This window comes from Chelonia mydas, chromosome 1 (assembly GCF_015237465.2).
Source record: "Chelonia mydas isolate rCheMyd1 chromosome 1, rCheMyd1.pri.v2, whole genome shotgun sequence".
In the NCBI taxonomy this organism is placed as follows: Eukaryota; Metazoa; Chordata; order Testudines; family Cheloniidae; genus Chelonia; species Chelonia mydas.
In genome coordinates, this window is record NC_057849.1 from 193,298,925 (window position 1) to 193,316,352 (window position 17,428).

The 17,428-nt window shown below is 41.4% G+C and overlaps 1 protein-coding gene across 24 annotated transcripts in view; it reads left to right on the top strand.

Moving 5' to 3' along the window:
• The window catches only part of LOC102940233 (ABI family member 3 binding protein), a 377,733-nt gene that overhangs the window by 71,557 nt on the left and 288,748 nt on the right, over window positions 1-17,428 (top strand). For 20 of the 24 annotated variants that reach the window (XM_027824061.3, XM_027824062.3, XM_027824070.3 and 17 more), the window contains exon 1: window positions 8,561-8,741. The exons of 3 other annotated variants lie outside the window; for them this stretch is intronic. In XM_027824061.3, the coding sequence (XP_027679862.2) occupies window positions 8,663-8,741 (79 nt within the window). In that variant the 5' untranslated portion in view covers window positions 8,561-8,662. Of the gene's footprint in view, window positions 1-8,551; window positions 8,742-17,428 lie in introns of those variants that run through there. One more of the 24 variants, XM_043538557.1, reaches the window with a different exon arrangement.

The following is a 17,428-nucleotide window of genomic DNA, read 5'->3' on the forward strand; positions in this document are numbered from 1 at the left end:
AATATTTTTGGCATCTCTCTTTTCCTGAAGGCTTTCAGAAGATCCTGTGACAGATTTACAAGAGAGATAGGGAGTCCAATAACTGAGTCACCCACAAAAGAACCATGATTATAATTAACATTTATGTAGTGCATTTTGTCTCAAAAGTTCCCAAGGCTCTGAACAAACAATAGACACAGCATCACTGAATTGCAGCCATCTCGGAGGTTGGGGGACACACAGCATTCTTAATAACAGTGAGGGGAAGAAAATTTGAGGCAAAGAAATGGGAAGAAAGAAAGTGTCAAGAAATTGTCAACATAGAGAAGGCAGGATCTCAGTTTTTATGCATCCATTTACAATCCCCCTTCCTGCCTCAAACATTATGGAACATACAGAACTATCCCTTTATCTAATTCAGAACAATGAAGAGCTGAGGCAGCTCCTAGAATTTGGTTTGCTGGACTATGGAGGGATGATGGATGAATTAGTTTAGATAATATGAGAACTATCTTGAACTTTAGCCCAAATCTCAGTTTATATTTGAAAAAAAGTGTAATTCCTCCCCAGAACCCCCATTTTCACAGCACTTACTGGTTTGAAAAATGTCAGCATGAGAGAGAGAATGAGTCTTTACTAGAGATACTTTGTTCTGCACCCAAATTAGGCACTAATGAGGTAAGCAGGTGAATTTTTAAGTACTTACCTATTGTTCAGGTAACATCGTCTCAGGGTTAGGACAGAGGAGTGGGGGTCAGGAGATCTTAATTTGACTCACTGCATGACTTTGACCTGTCTGTGACTTTCCTCATCTGAAATACTTATTCTGCCTTGGTAATGCACTTTCTAGACCTTCGTTTAATGCCATCACAGTGCAAAACTATTATTATCTAAACCTTCCAAGGTTAACTTCTTGCTTCTGATACAGTAGTAGGAGTTTACAGATGGATAACATGAAGTTTGTGGAGATGAGGGAAAATCTAAGGCACTTTGGTTTGGATAATGTTGCACCTGAATGGTTAAAAAGTCCAGTTCTTCTATTTCTGTGAATTAAATCATATGCTGATTTTGCTGAAGTACATAACCATATAGGGTACATGTTGTTTGCAGAACATAGAGCTGCATAAAGAAAAGGAGTACTCGTGGCACCTTAGAGACTAACCAATTTATTTGAGCATAAGCTTTCGTGAGCTACAGATCACTTCATCGGATGCATACTGTGGAAAGTACAGAAGATCTTTTTATACACACAAACCATGAAAAAATGAGTGTTTACCACTACAAAAGGTTTTCTCTCCCCCCACCCCACTCTCCTGCTGGTAATAGCTTATCTAAAGTGATCACTCTCCTTACAATGTGTATGATAATCAAGTTGGGCCATTTCCAGCACAAATCCAGGGTTTAACAAGAACGTCGGGGGGGGGGGGGGAGGAGAAAACAAGGGGAAATAGGTTACCTTGCATAATGACTTAGTCACCCCCAGTCTCTATTCAAGCCTAAGTTAATTGTATCCAATTTGCAAATGAATTCCAATTCAACAGTCTCTCGCTGGAGTCTGGTTTTGAAGTTTTTCTGTTGTAATATCTCAACTTTCATGTCTGTAATCACGTGACCAGAGAGATTGAAGTGTTCTCCGACTGGTTTATGAATGTTATAATTCTTGACATCTGATTTGTGTCCATTTATTCTTTTACATAGAGACTGTCCAGTTTGACCAATGTACATGGCAGAGGGGCATTGCTGGCCCATGATGGCATATATCACATTGGTAGATGTGCAGGTGAACGCACCTCTGATAGTGTGGCTGATGTTATTAGGCCCTGTGATGGTGTCCCCTGAATAGATATGTGGGCACAGTTGGCAACAGGCTTTGTTGCAAGGATAGGTTCCTGGGTTAGTGGTTCTGTTGTGTGGTATGTGGTTGCTGGTGAGTATTTGCTTCAGACTGGGGGGCTGTCTGTAGGCAAGGACTGGCCTGTCTCCCAAGATTTGTGAGAGTGTTGGGTCATCCTTCAGGATAGGTTGTAGATCCTTAATAATGCGTTGGAGGGGTTTTAGTTGGGGGCTGAAGGTGACGACTAGTGGCGTTCTGTTATTTTCTTTGTTAGGCCTGTCCCGTAGTAGGTGACTTCTGGGAACTCTTCCGGCTCTATCAATCTGTTTCTTCACTTCCGCAGGTGGGTACTGTAGTTGTAAGAATGCTTGATAGAGATCTTGTAGGTGTTTGTCTCTGTCTGAGGGGTTGGAGCAAATGCGGTTGTATCGCAGAGCTTGGCTGTAGACAAAGGATCATGTGGTGTGGTCAGGGTGAAAGCTGGAGGCATGTAGGTAGGAATAGTGGTCAGTAGGTTTCCGGTATAGGGTGGTGTTTATGTGACCATCGTTTATTAGCACTGTAGTGTCCAGGAAGTGGATCTCTTGTGTGGACTAGACCAGGCTGAGGTTGATGGTGGGTTGGAAATTGTTGAAATCATGGTGGAATTCCTCAAGTGCTTCTTTTCCATGGGTCCAGATGATGAAGATGTCATCAATATCTGTCAGCGCAAGTAGAGTAGGGGCGTTAGGGGACGAGAGCTGAGGAAGCGTTGTTCTAAGTCAGCCATAAAAATGTTGGCATACTGTGGGGCCATGCGGGTACCCATAGCAGTGCCGCTGATTTGAAGGTATACATTGTCCCCAAATGTAAAATAGTTATGGGTAAGGACAAAGTCACAAAGTTCAGCCACCAGGTTTGCCGTGACATTATCGGGGATACTGTTCCTGACGGCTTGTAGTCCATCTTTGTGTGGAATGTTGGTGTAGAGGGCTTCTACATCCATAGTGGCCAGGATGGTGTTTTCAGGAAGATCACTGATGGATTGTAGTTTCCTCAGGAAGTCAGTGGTGTCTCGAAGGTAGCTGGGAGTGCTGGTAGCATAGGGCCTGAGGAGGGAGTCTACATAGCCAGACAATCCTGCTGTCAGGGCACCAATACCTCAGATGATGGGGCGCCCAGGATTTCCAGGTTTATGGATCTTGGGTAGTAGATAGAATATCCCAGGTTGGGGTTCCAGGGGTGTGGCTGTGCGGATTTGATCTTGTGCTTTTTCAGGGAGTTTCTTGAGCAAATGCTGTAGTTTCTTTTGGTAACTCTCAGTAGGATCAGAGTGGGAACCACCTGATCAACATCCTCTACAGCAAACAGGGAAAGATAAAGAATGAGCTCTCAAAAATGGATACTCTCATAAAAAACTAACCTTCCACACAAACTTCCTCGTGGCTGGACTTTACTAAAACTAGACAAGCCATTTACAACACACACTTTACTTCTCTACAAAAGAAAAAGGACACTAAACTTTCTAAACTACTACATGCCACAAGGGGCCACAGCAATGGTTCCCTCAACCTACCCAGCAATATTGTTAACCTATCCAACTATACTCTTAGCCCTGTCCTATCTCGGGGCCTCTCCTTCTGCCCCTCCACCCCCACGAACATGATACAGTTCTGTGGTGACCTAGAATCCTATTTTCGACGTCTCCAACTCAAGGAATATTTCCAACACACCTCTGAACAACATACTAATCCACAGAGACCTCCCTACCAACACTACAAAAAGAAGGATTCTAGGTGGACTCCTCCTGAAGGTCGAGACAGCAGACTGGACTTCTACATAGAGTGCTTCCGCCGACGTGCACGGGCTGAAATTGTGGAAAAGCAGCATCGCTTGCCCCACAACCTCAGCCGTGCAGAACACAATGCCATCCACAGCCTCAGAAACAACTCTGACATCATAATCAAAAAGGCTGACAAAGGAGATGCTGTTGTCATCATGAATAGGTCGGAATATGAACAAGAGGCTGCTCGGCAGCTCTCCAACACCACTTTCTACAAACCATTACCCTCTGATCCCACTGAGAGTTACCAAAAGAAACTACAGCATTTGCTCCAGAAACTCCCTGAAAAAGCAAAAGATCAAATCCGCACAGCCACACCCCTGGAACCCCAACCTGGGATATTCTATCTACTACCCAAGATCCATAAACCTGGAAATCCTGGGCGCCCCATCATCTCAGGCATTGGCACCCTGACAGCAGGATTGTCTGGCTATGTAGACTCCCTCCTCAGGCCCTACGCTACCAGCACTCCCAGCTACCTTCGAGACACCACTGACTTCCTGAGGAAACTACAATCCATCGGTGATCTTCCTGAAAACACCATCCTGGTCACTATGGATGTAGAAGCCCTCTACACCAACATTCCACACAAAGATGGACTACAAGCCGTCAGGAACAGTATCCCCGATAATGTCACGGCAAACCTGGTGGCTGAACTTTGTGACTTTGTCCTTACCCATAACTATTTTACATTTGGGGACAATGTATACCTTCAAATCAGCGGCACTGCTATGGGTACCCGCATGGCCCCACAGTATGCCAACATTTTTATGGCTGACTTAGAACAACGCTTCCTCAGCTCTCGTCCCCTAACGCCCCTACTCTACTTGCGCTATATTGATGACATCTTCATCATCTGGACCCATGGAAAAGAAGCACTTGAGGAATTCCATCATGATTTCAACAATTTCCATCCCACCATCAACCTCAGCCTGGACCAGTCCACACAAGAGATCCACTTCCTGGACACTACAGTGCTAATAAACGATGGTCACATAAACACCACCCTATACCGGAAACCTACTGACCGCTATTCCTACCTACATGCCTCCAGCTTTCACCCTGACCACACCACACGATCCTTTGTCTACAGTCAAGCTCTGCGATACAACCGCATTTGCTCCAACCCCTCAGACAGAGACAAACACCTACAAGATCTCTATGAAGCATTCTTACAACTACAGTACCCACCTGCGGAAGTGAAGAAACAGATTGATAGAGCCGGAAGAGTTCCCAGAAGTCACCTACTACAGGACAGGCCTAACAAAGAAAATAACAGAACGCCACTAGCCATCACCTTCAGCCCCCAACTAAAACCCCTCCAACACATTATTAAGGATCTACAACCTATCCTGAAGGATGACCCAACACTCTCACAAATCTTGGGAGACAGGCCAGTCCTTGCCTACAGACAGCCCCCAGCCTGAAGCAAATACTCACCAGCAACCACATACCACACAACAGAACCACTAACCCAGGAACCTATCCTTGCAACAAAGCCCGTTGCCAACTGTGCCCACATAGCTATTCAGGGGACACCATCACAGGGCCTAATAACATCAGCCACACTATCAGAGGCGCGTTGACCTGCACATCTACCAATGTGATATATGCCATCATGGGCCAGCAATGCCCCTCTGCCATGTACATTGATCAAACTGGACAGTCTCTATGTAAAAGAATAAATGGACACAAATCAGATGTCAAGAATTATAACATTCATAAACTAGTCGGAGAACACTTCAATCTCTCTGGTCACGTGATTACAGACATGAAAGTTGAGATATTACAACAGAAAAACTTCAAAACCAGACTCCAGCGAGAGACTGTTGAATTGGAATTCATTTGCAAATTGGATACAATTAACTTAGGCTTGAATAGAGACTGAGAGTGACTAAGTCATTACGCAAGGTAACCTATTTCCCCTTGTTTTTCCCCACCCGCCCCAGACGTTCTTGTTAAACCCTGGATTTGTGCTGGAAATGGCCTACCTTGATTATCATACACATTGTAAGGAGAGTGATCACTTTAGATAAGCTATTACCAGCAGGAGAGTTGGGTGGGGGGAGAGAAAACCTTTTGTAGTGGTAAACACCCATTTTTTCATGGTTTGTGTGTATAAAAAGATCTTCTGTACTTTCCACAGTATGCATCCGATGAAGTGATCTGTAGCTCACGAAAGCTTATGCTCAAATAAATTGGTTAATCTCTAAGGTGCCACAAGTACTCCTTTTCTTTTTGCGAATACAGACTAACACGGCTGTTACTCTGAAACCTGTCATAGAGCTGCATGTTTAACGTCCCATCACTGCTGTAAGCAATGTCCAATAACTAGTGTAAGGATTTGTGTGAAAGGGAAAGGCAGAGGTTTTCTCTGATAACAGAAATGTTTCCGGGAAAAGCAGTTCTTCTGGGAAAGGAAGGCACAAAATCATACAGAGTATAGACAGCACAGACACACAGGACCATATCCGAGGAGCTGAAGTACATCCAGAGAGAACCTAAGTAGGTTCTTTTTACCTTCTTGTGATCCATTCAGCATGTACTTACACCTACTTACCAAACTGTAACTGCCTGTATTATGAGCACCTGCTACAGAAGACAAGGAGGAAATGAAACCGGAGCCAGGCTTGGAGGCCTGGAATAACCAGAGTGGCTAGCTGCAGGAATGATCAGAGGGAGAAGGAACTGAGTAGCCTGGCAGTTTGGCCAAGAAGAAGTCCAGATAGCTGAGCAGCAAGTACAGCAGAGAAGGGAACTGCGTGACAGAGAAACGTGCAGGGATTGAGGAATAGGGGAAGGGGAATCAGCAGCAGAGAAGCATGTGAGGAGAAGAAGATTAAATGAAGAGCAAGAGTATAATTATTTCGACTGAGAGAGGATAAAACACTGTTGCGTTAGATAACTAAAGTACATATTTTTCTAATATCCATTTTCCTTATAGTAAATCGTTATAGTTGGCCAGAAGGGTGTCTTGTGATTGTGAAAAGGAAGGCAGACTGTCTGCAAGGCAAGTTGATGCTGTCTACCTCTGCTCCTCCAGCATTCTAGAGAGCACGTTACATAATCTAATTTACTAATATCTTCTGTAGCTTCCCTTAAGATACTAAAACATCATCTGACAGGCCTTTGGTGCCTTATTTAGAATAGTTTAAATTAGAATGTGTTTTACAGAGGATTTTCCCAAATATACATTTAGATCTTTAAAAAAAGTAAAAGGCAAGATAATGCTGTGCATGCAGCTCGGTTTTCTCCCCTTATTGTACATCACTACAACTAAAGATCTGGATTGGAGTGTCGAGATTTCTCCTCTATAAACAATACCATTTTCCCCCTTTCATTTTTAACCCCTTAAAATGACATTTACATACTTTATTGCAGAAATCAGATGAGCAGTTACATCTAAAGGTGATATCAGTGCCATTCCTTTGTCAATCATTTTACCAACAGATGATGCAAGTGTATTGAGAAATGCCCAATCCCAGTCTCTGAAGCCTACTGTAACACCTTTGTGTCTCACCCAAGTTTCATCTGCTGCAGGAATCTGTTTTTAATTTTCATACTTCTTATGAGAGATGCTCAGACTTTCAGGATATGAATTATCCCAAAGTGCAGGGGATGAGAATTTTTGGATCCAGGTATTTTGGTTTGGATCCATCTGTAATATTAATTTCCAGTTTCCTACTTTATCTGAATTGTATTGTGATGGGACTGAGGAAAGATTTCCTCGTGTCAGGATGGGAGGAGGGATAGCTCAGTGGTTTGAGCATTGGCCTGCTAAACGCAGGGTTGTGAGCTCAATCCTTGAGGGGGCCATTTAGGGATCTGGGGCAAAAATTGGGGATTTGGTCCTGCTTTGAGCAGGGGGTTGGACTAGATGACCTTCTGAGGTCCCTTCCAACCCTGATATTCTATGATTCTATGATACAAGCAAAGAGGGCCTGACCAGTTAAAGTAAATGTCTAGATCAGGAAATCATTTATGGGATGCTTAAGTAGCCTCCAGGGGGAGTTTAAGAATTTTAATTTCCTTTCATTTGACCTTAGGGCATTTTTCATGAGCTTTCTCATTTTTGAAATCCCCCTTTGAAATTCCCCCTCATCCCTCACCTCTGCCCCCTTTCTCCAATTTGTTAATTATTAGGGACAAATCCAGCACTTAGTTACACCCATTTAAACTTGGACTAAATCCACTGATTTCCATGGAGTTACTTGTGATTTACACTGGCATAAATGATAGCAGAATTTGGCCTTTACCTACCCACTGTCTCGTCTCCTCTCCGCCCCCAACCTCCTCCAGGAATTTAGCTTCCTCTTAGCTTCAGCTTTGCAGCTTGCTAGTAACTCTCACAACTTGTATTAAAGGCAAAAATGAAAAATGTTTTAAAAGTGGACAAAGTAAAATAAACAAATGGACAGTGGCATTTACTTTTACAGACAGGGATCCTTTACTTTATGTATACTGTGTAATTCAGGTCAATTAAGTCCATATTTATTCTGATTACAAATGACAGAAGAATCTGGCCCAAAATCATGCTAAGTTGGACAAGATCTTAGAGTCAGAAAAATGTTGAGATCAATAAGGTAAAATAATGTTCTTGGTAATGTAAAAATTTAATTTTACATTTGCAGTTCACCTTCTTCGGACAAAGCTGTGTAATAGTATGTCTCACTGCCTGGTTTTCCAGGGCAGTTTTAATGGAATTTTGACATCTGTGTGATTTCTTTGCATGAAGTGTAAGTGATCACAGGTTGATATTTTGTAAGCCTGAGAGACTGAAAGACCCTATAACAAAAAACAGAAGTCTATTGCAGTCGGAGTCGGATATCATCATTTTAAAGCTAATTTTCCTTACTTTTCCAGTGGGAGGGTATGATGTCATTCTGTCTCCTCCCACTGTAAACTAAGCTGCTGTCAAAGTTTGCTGCCTCTGCCACTGAGAGAACAGTTCACTTAACTGCAGCTGCAGTACCTTGTTCTGTGATACCCATCAGCATCATTCACTGTGCGAGTTTGGGTTTGTAACCATGATATCAAGACTGGTCTTTCTACTTTTCTGTGGACATATTGCACTAAACCTGGGAAATGCTCAGAAATTGCCAAGAGGCAAGTAGCTATGACAACTTTGTGTTTTTTGGAAAATGTCTGTGTTTTTGCAATACAAATTTGCTTTCAGTATGTAAGGAAGGATTAAATACTCTCTGAAAGAGAAATGTAACAGAAGGGCAGCCTGCAGGGCAAAATCCAGGTACAAGAGATAGTTGTTTAAAACTCTTAAGCTTAACCTAAGCAAAGACATAAACATTTTCATTGTAGCTTGTGAATCCAGTATGAATTGCCATGCAACAAAGAGAGCTAATTCTAGTGCTTTTATGATGGTTTAGACAATATTGTGTAAGTTCGTTGGTAGTAAGATCTTCAAGGAAATGGGGTTGAGTGCACCCCAAGTTGTTGTCAGGGGATTTCAATCCTGTTTTGGAACAAATGTTCTATGCTTTTCAATTATATCCATCCTTATTAGTATTGCAATTCACCTCTGCAAGTCCATATGTATTCTTTCAAGAGAAAAATGGGATTTATTAAGAGACTGCATTTCAAAACTCTGCACTCCACATGAAAAAAACCCATGTCATGTGAATATTTGTTTAAATATTCCCCTCTGCTGGAGTTTGGAAGTAGTTTTGCAAAATTGGAAGAGACACTCCCCTTTTCCTTGTTAATTTGATCTGTGTGACATTGGCATTTTGTGAGTATTTTATTGCTGCAAGAACAACAGATGTAGTGTAAAATTAAACTCATATTTCTAAATCTAGATTATGAAGTACTTCGTAGCACCTTGGAACTAGAGTAGCACTTCACTTCACAACTGTTCGTGTGCTGCATAAACTGCTGTCCCCCTTTGTAGAAATGCCTATATAAGTCCAGTCTGTGCTTTGTAGATGCATTTTATATCTGCAGACTGCTGCAGTCAGCAAAGTTTACAGGAGAAGCTGTAACTTTTTTTTATTATTTAGTTGCTTAGAGCCATGTTATGCCACAAAGCAGGGTCCTTGAGGACATCCTGCAGTATGACATACCTTAAGTGGGGGATTAAAGGGGTACTGAGGAGAGGAAGATGCAACTGTTATCCCAAGATAAAAACATCTCAGGAATTTTCTGTCTAGATGTTTGCTGTGAAAATGCCTTGCTTTTTGGATCCCCCAAGCCCATTGGAATTGAAGAGTGTTTGTTGCAAGTGTGTTTCTGCAGAATGATAATAGTGAAGCAACACATAGACTGTGTTCTCTCATTACTGATATAAAAATACAGCTCAGTTCAAATAGACTTTTAAGCCCTTAGTTCCTACACACACACACACACACACACACACACACACACACTCTCACTCTCTCTCTCTCTCTCTCTCCCCCCCCCCCCCCCCCCCCCACCTCTTCTGGGTAAGTTTACACTAGAACTTTTGTGTCCTTACAACAATAAGAAGTAATTACTATCCGCAGACATAGGGTATTAGTATGCCAGGATTATACAGTACTTCCAAGTATGTACTGTCTGCTTTTGGAGGATGGAGCTTTTCCAATGCCCACATTATGCAGATAGTATTATTTAACTTTCTGCTCACTTTGATGGGATGATAACCATGATTATGTTTAACTGTCAAGTTCTGGCAAAACTTAGAGCTTCACTTTTCATGCTGCAATCACAGGAGGTGATCTCTGGACACATTCTTGCTTTGCTAATGTAGTAAAGTAAAAAACAGAGTTCCACTTGTCATTTGCACTAAAGCTGAAGGTGGAAATGCCAGGTTCATGTTGTTTAATTGACTTTTGAAAGGGCTCTCCCTTTGCAAATGTATGAACATAAAGAGTTTCTGACCCTTGCAGATATAATTTCAGATGATTATTTTTATTGGGTCGGATACACTGTACTTTGGTTCCCAGGTTGTTTATCGAGGAATACTCAAAGATGTCTTTGTTAGAACATTCCTGTTTGACTAGAACTATGTATGTTTCCATAAATGAGCAGTATAATGTTTAGCTTTTAAGCACTTCTAAAGTAACCAGAGGTGTGGGGGGGTTCTGTCTCATTATTAGGGTGGTCTACTCTGTCTTGTAAAATCAATCCATGAAGTACAAATGTAAACTTTTTTCTATGTTGTTCAGTCTCAGTCACACACAGCACACTTAAGTGACTCTCCAGAGTCACTCCTACTGTACAGAGTACAGTAGAGTCAGTTCTGTATTACCTGAGAGAGGCTCCAGACAAATTCATTTTCTCGGAGTGGAGTAGCCTGTAATAGATTCACTGTATAAACCTTTTAATTCTTACTGCTGCTGTGGAATCCCAGTTCTTGAATCTCCTCTCCAGGAGGTGAAATGGATGTACTGATCCCTGGCCTCATGCAATGGGATTTCCTTTCAGTGGTCCAAGGAGGAAAGACAATCTTGCCGCAGTAGGGAAGGTAGCCAGTAAACCCTTTGGATGTCAGTGATTTGCGGAGCCTCTCTTTGGAAAGACTGTCATATTCAAGTATGCCTTTCGTGAGGCTGGAACACACCTGGCTCCCTCTTCCAGGATGTTTATGTGCTGCCACCACCACAGGCACGTATTTGACTAAAATGATGAGAAATGTCTGTGAATGTTTTATTTTTCTCTGCCATTCCTGAGTTGTCCGACTAGCAAACACTTGCTTGAAGCATTTCATCTCTGAAAGATAGTGCAATGTTGGAGGAACGCATTGGAAACCTAAATAATTATATACAGAACATGACATTAAAAGAACTTCAAGGTTGTAGAGTCAAGAACTCAAAATAAGAAAAAGCCAGAGGTAAGGTTATTAATTCTGCCCCTGTGTGCACATACACTATAACAGTGGCTCTTAACCTTTCCAGACTACTGTACCCCTTTCAGGAGTCTGATTTGTCTTGTGTACCCCCAAAGTTTCATCTCGCTTAAATACTAGTTGCTTACAACATCAGACATAAAAATACAAAAAAGTGTCACAGCATACTGTTACTGACAAATTGCTTAACTTCTCATTTTTACCATATACTTATAAAATAAATCAATTGGAATATAAATATTGTACTTATACAGTGTATAGTATATAGAGCAGTATAAATAAGTCATTGAATGAAATTTGAGTTTGTACTGACTTTGCTAGTGCTTTTTATGTAGCCTGTTGTAAAAGTAGGCAAATATCCAGAGGAGTTGATGTACCACCTGGAAGACCTCTGAGTACCCGCAGGGGTACATGTACAACTAGTTGAGAACCACTGTATTATAATACAGTCTTGCCCAGCGTCACGTAGGAGTTTTTGAAGTTTTTTTGTTCAAAAACAGATTCCAACATGAAACTGAAGAACTGGAATTAATTTGCAAACTGGACACCATCACATTAGGCCAGAATAAAGACTGCAAGTGGTTGGGTCATTACAAAACCTAAACCTAATTTCCCCCATACTAATTTCCCCCTACTGTTACTCACACCTTCTCGTCAACTGTTTGAAACGGGCCACTCTCATTAACACTACAAAAGTTATTTTTCCTCCCTTGGTATCCTACTGTTAATTGAATTGTCTCGTTAGACTGACCTCCCAGTTGGTAAGGCAACTCCCATCTTTTCATATATTTATACCTGCTTCTGTATTTTCCACTCCATGCATCTGATGAAGTGGGTTCTAGCCCACAAAAGCTTATGCCCAAATGAATTGGTTAGTCTCTAAGGTGCCACAAGGACTCCTCGTTGTTGTTTTTTTGTTGATTTTTCTGCTGTACGGTTGAGCCAAATTCAGAAGTTCTCTGTGACCTCACATTTTCCCCCTCACACAAATATTCTGATGTGGAGACCTCCCATCACTCTTACACTTCTGTGCAATGCCATCATATCTGACCTAATGGGTGTAGAAATGTGGTTTGGGGAAATCCAGCTAAATAGATGAGAAAAGAGGAATTGCTTCACATGAGGGCTACCTGAGTTAAATTAAAGAAAGCGTACAACGTATGTGGCTGTATATAACAGAAACATTTTCTGTTCTGTGGATAGTGACAGAATGAAAAAGAAGACATGGCACAAAAGAATAGTTTAATAAACAGAGCAGAGTGAATCTGAGCAAAATAAAAAATCTATCCTAATGAATCAGGACTAAACAAGTTAAGAGACAGGAGACAAAGTTTCAGGGCACAATCCACAAGATTGTATCTCCTTGAAAACCACATTTGTCTGGCTCCCTATTCTCTTAGGACGTGATCCAAAAGCTTTTGCAGCAGTCCCATAGTGTTGGTAAAAAGCATTTTATTGTTTTAGTTTTCTGGATGGACTTTTGGTGGACAGCACAGATGTGCACAGAAATCAATTCTCTTGAGCACCACGGGCGCTGTGTTTAACAGACACTGCCAAGATGTTGCCTGCAGAGTGCAGCGGAAGGCAGTCTGGTTAGAAGTTGGAACCCCATAGTCAGGGAAATTCAGGTCAGCTTTTCCTTATCCTTTTACTTTCCCAGATGACTGTAACCAGACAGTAAATACAAACCTGGCATCAGATGACCATCATACTTATTCTTCCTCCTTCTACTCTTTCCTATAATCTCACTTTCTCTGGCTGTTTCCATGTATCCTCCTATGTTTTCTTTTATTGGAGCTGAAAGGAATCTGAAGTTACTCAGTTTTATAAACTAGAATGACCTTATGGTTGCATTTAAACCAGAGCAGCACAAAATTTGCTTTGGGTTACTGAGTTTCTGACTGAAGGGTATACACCTGCATTCTTGGTGCTTGAATGGTAATCACTTCTGACAAAATGCTGGCCTGTCCTTACTTTGCGAGGAGGGCACAAGACAGCCTGTTTTACCCTCCCTGCTAGTGCTACCTACACAGGAACAGGGTAAGATATAGACTTAATACTCCCTTATGCGGTAGGTTGACAGGCTTGTCGAGGATACCTGGTTCAATAATTTTCTATGCATGTTACTGTCAACAGAGGGAGCTGACAGGGGAAGTATAGTTGTACTGCAATGGAAGAGGGTATGCAGATGTCACCCTTAAAAGCATGACAGTCACCTCAGTATTTGCGGTGTTGGAAATAGTTGCAGTTGTAAGAAAAGAGTACTATAAGGGAATAGTGCACATACTAAAGTAACCTTATTTATTTTTACAAGGCAGCTTTTGGAGAGTGATCACTGTATTTACAGTATTCTTCTCAACCTCTTACATTCTGCTTTTTAAAAGAGCACGAGGTTAGTTTTCCCCATTCTAAATTTATTGGCTGTGTTACGTTTTGTAATACTTGTTCCTAACCACAGGTTAAACCTCAGCATGTGTTTATGTTTTTGTGTCAAACAATTAGAACAGTGGAGATTTATTATGGTGTATTCTATGATTGTGAAAACAGAATAGCCCAAATGTTAGTCCCAAAACATTTGTGGGGCCCCAACAGCATTCCTTTGATAGCTACAGGTTAAAAGGTCAGAAACTGTCATGAAGGAGAAAAATATCTTCCTGGACGTTATTTATTTGAACAAATAATGAAAATGCCGTTTCAAAGTAGCGCCTCCTCCCCCCAAAAAGAGGAAATTACCAAATGGGTTACAGGTTAATTTTCCATATTTTACAGAAGTACTTTCAAAAGACTGCTTTTAAAAATAGACAGATTATTTAAGCTTTAACACCCTTTATAACAAAGGAGAGGCAATTCAGACTAGGTTGGTTCCTTTTTTTTTTCAAATATCTGCAAGGAAAAATGTTATGGAAAATAAACTTGTGTGAAATAATTCCCCTGTGTTAATGCTACAGAAATGGCACTATGATTCTATAAGAAATCCCCTTAAAATCCTTTATTCCAAAGAAAGTATAACCAAATTGCTAGGAATTTTCAGTCAACGAATGTGTCAAGTCACATTCACTGCCTCCTGTATTGTCTTTAAAGAACCCTCTCTGCCCCAACAACTCAGGCAATTTTACAGCTTATTTTACCAAAACTTACTTAATCAGCTAGTCAAGTATGGCATAAAATCACAGCATAAAAAACCCAGTATTGAACACCAGGCTTCCCAGGTCAAGGGTAATCTGGTATTCCAAAATCCCATTTTTATATAACATCGCCTATACTCCTTCAATCTGATGCACATGGGTGGATCCATTAAAGATCTGTCCATACAGTTCAAATTTCTGGATCAATAGCATAATAATTAAATACCTGTAAAATGATCTGAGTATTGTATAACCTTGAGATATTATCTGTCTTGTTTAATTTTCAGATTCGCAATAAATATCTTTCTGTACATTATTCTTTAATCTTTAGCCACCTATCTTTTTTGTGTCTCTAAAATATATTTTCTTTGGGGCTTTGTACAGTACAGAAATTGAAATCACATCTTTACAGTGTACCTATTACAGTGTGTGTTTAGTGAAATATGTTTGTTTTACATTGTTGTGAATATAGCGTTGGTGAAAATGACTAAGAGCAGTGGCATGATTCAAGCTTTATGTGACCAGGGGCTGGACCAGCTTTCCCTTCACAGATGTCCTAAACCACACAAATCTGGAGTAGTGGTACTTATGCTAAATCAGCCCTGTGCCTTTCCAACTGAGCAACATCGTTACTCAGGCAGAAATGTGGAATGGGTTTATGATGTGCAAAGTTTGAACCATCAAACACATTTTCACTGCTGATGCGCTAAGTCACAATTTTAATTTTGGTCACAAAGAATTAAAGGACCATTCACTTCCCCTGACCCACCACACTGGATGAGTGATAAAAATTTTCAAACATCTAGGGCTAGATTGTGTCTGGCCCAGCAGGGATGCATATAGTAGACAGAGAACATTCAAGTAGCCTTCACCCATGCCCTTCCCAGGCTCTGGGTAAAATACCAGTGAGAAGTTGAGGCACTCTGCCTAGCTGAAGCTGTTGGAGGTATACTGTTTTTTACTAAAGGAGATGGGGTGGGGGAGCGCTGAAGGGGGGCTGCTTTCTTCCAGAAAAAACAGTATGTCTGCCCAAGAGTGGAAGGGAGTATTGGTTGTACGTGTACAAAGGGAGGTGGAGCTCCTGCCCGTAGAGGATTTCTGGTCTAGTCAGAATGCCTCAGGTTCATACAGAATCATGGCTCCTCACTGACCCTACACCTTCCTACTCCTCTCCCCGCACCACAATGTAGTGACAATATCTTAAAACCAAGACCCTGGCTTCTAGTTTGTTCAATATTGTTGCCTTTTTGCTGAGCTGTAGCATTTCATAAGGCTTTAGTATAACTTAACTTTTTTGGAAGGGAAATAAGTGACACAGAGGCTCCAAGTATTTCCCTAGTCTGCTTGTACCCACAATATGTGCACAAGTGCTGTTTACCTTGAACAAAGATGTCAAAACAGCAGGTCTATACACAGCAAAGCAAAAAGCCCCAGCTAAGGTGCTGCTGTGTCCAAGGAACACGACAATGGAGGGATGCTGTTCCAGTGTAATTATCGGTTTGGGATACTACTATGTTCGTTGAATTCTATAATTAAAATCTATATGCCATGTTGTTGTATCCATGTTTGTTTCAGGATATTAGAGAGGCAAGGTGGGTGAGGTAATATCTTTTATTGGACCAATTTCTGTTGGTAACAGAGAGAGGTTTTCCAACTTACACAGAGTTCTTCTTCAGGTCTGGGAAATGTACTCAGAATGTCATCACCAAATAGGAAGTGGAACAGCTTGTTTAGCATAAGTAGTTAACACATATTTCAAGGGTATATTCAAGGTGAAGTGGCCCATTAACCCCTCTCCAGTCATGGGGGAGGGAAATGGGGACGTGAGGAAAAAAACTCCCAAAGGGGTGATTAGTGTGTTGTCAAGTGTCCTGGTAAGCCATAAATCCAGTGTTTAGGCCCATGATTTTTAGTGTTTAGCAAAGTTATTAATTTAAGCTCCCAGGCTCATCTTTTGAAGGTTTTGTGCAGGTTTTCTTTGAGGATGAGGACTGAGAGGTCAGATATTGACTGATTGCTTTCTGAAAAGTTTCAGAGTAGCAGCCATGTTAGTTTGTATTCGCAAAAAGAAAAGGAGTACTTGTGGCACCTTAGACACTAACAAATTTATCTGAGCATAAGCTGTCGTGAGCTACAGCTCACTTCATCGAATGCATTCAGTGGAAAATACAGTGGGGAGATTTTTATACATAGAGAACATGAAACAATGGATGTTACCGTACACACTGTAAGGAGAGAGATCACTTAAGGTGAGCTATTACCAGCAGGAGAGGGGGGAGGAGGGGGGGACCTTTTGTAGTGATGATCAAGGTGGGCCATTTCCAGCAGTTGACAAGAACATCAGAGGAACAGTGGGGGGTGGGGGTGGGGGAATAAACATGGGGAAATAGTTTTACTTTGTGTAGTGACCCATCCACTCCCAGTCTCTATTCAAGCCTAAGTTAATTGTATCCAGTTTGCAAATTAATTCCACATATCTATTCAGGGGACACCATCATAGGGCCTGATCACATCAGCCACACTATCAGAGGCTCGTTCACCTGCGCATCTACCAATGTGATATACGCCATCATGTGCCAGCAATGCCCCTCTGCCATGTACATTGGCCAAACCGGACAGTCTCTATGTAAAAGAATAAATGGACACAACTCATACGTCAAGAATTATAACATTCAAAAACCAGTTTGAGAACACTTCAGTCTCTCTGGTCACTCGATTACAGACCTAAAAGTTGCAATTCTTCAACAAAAAAACTTCAAAAACGGACTCCAACGAGAGACTGCTGAATTGGAATTAATTTGCAAACTGGATACAATTAACTTCGGCTT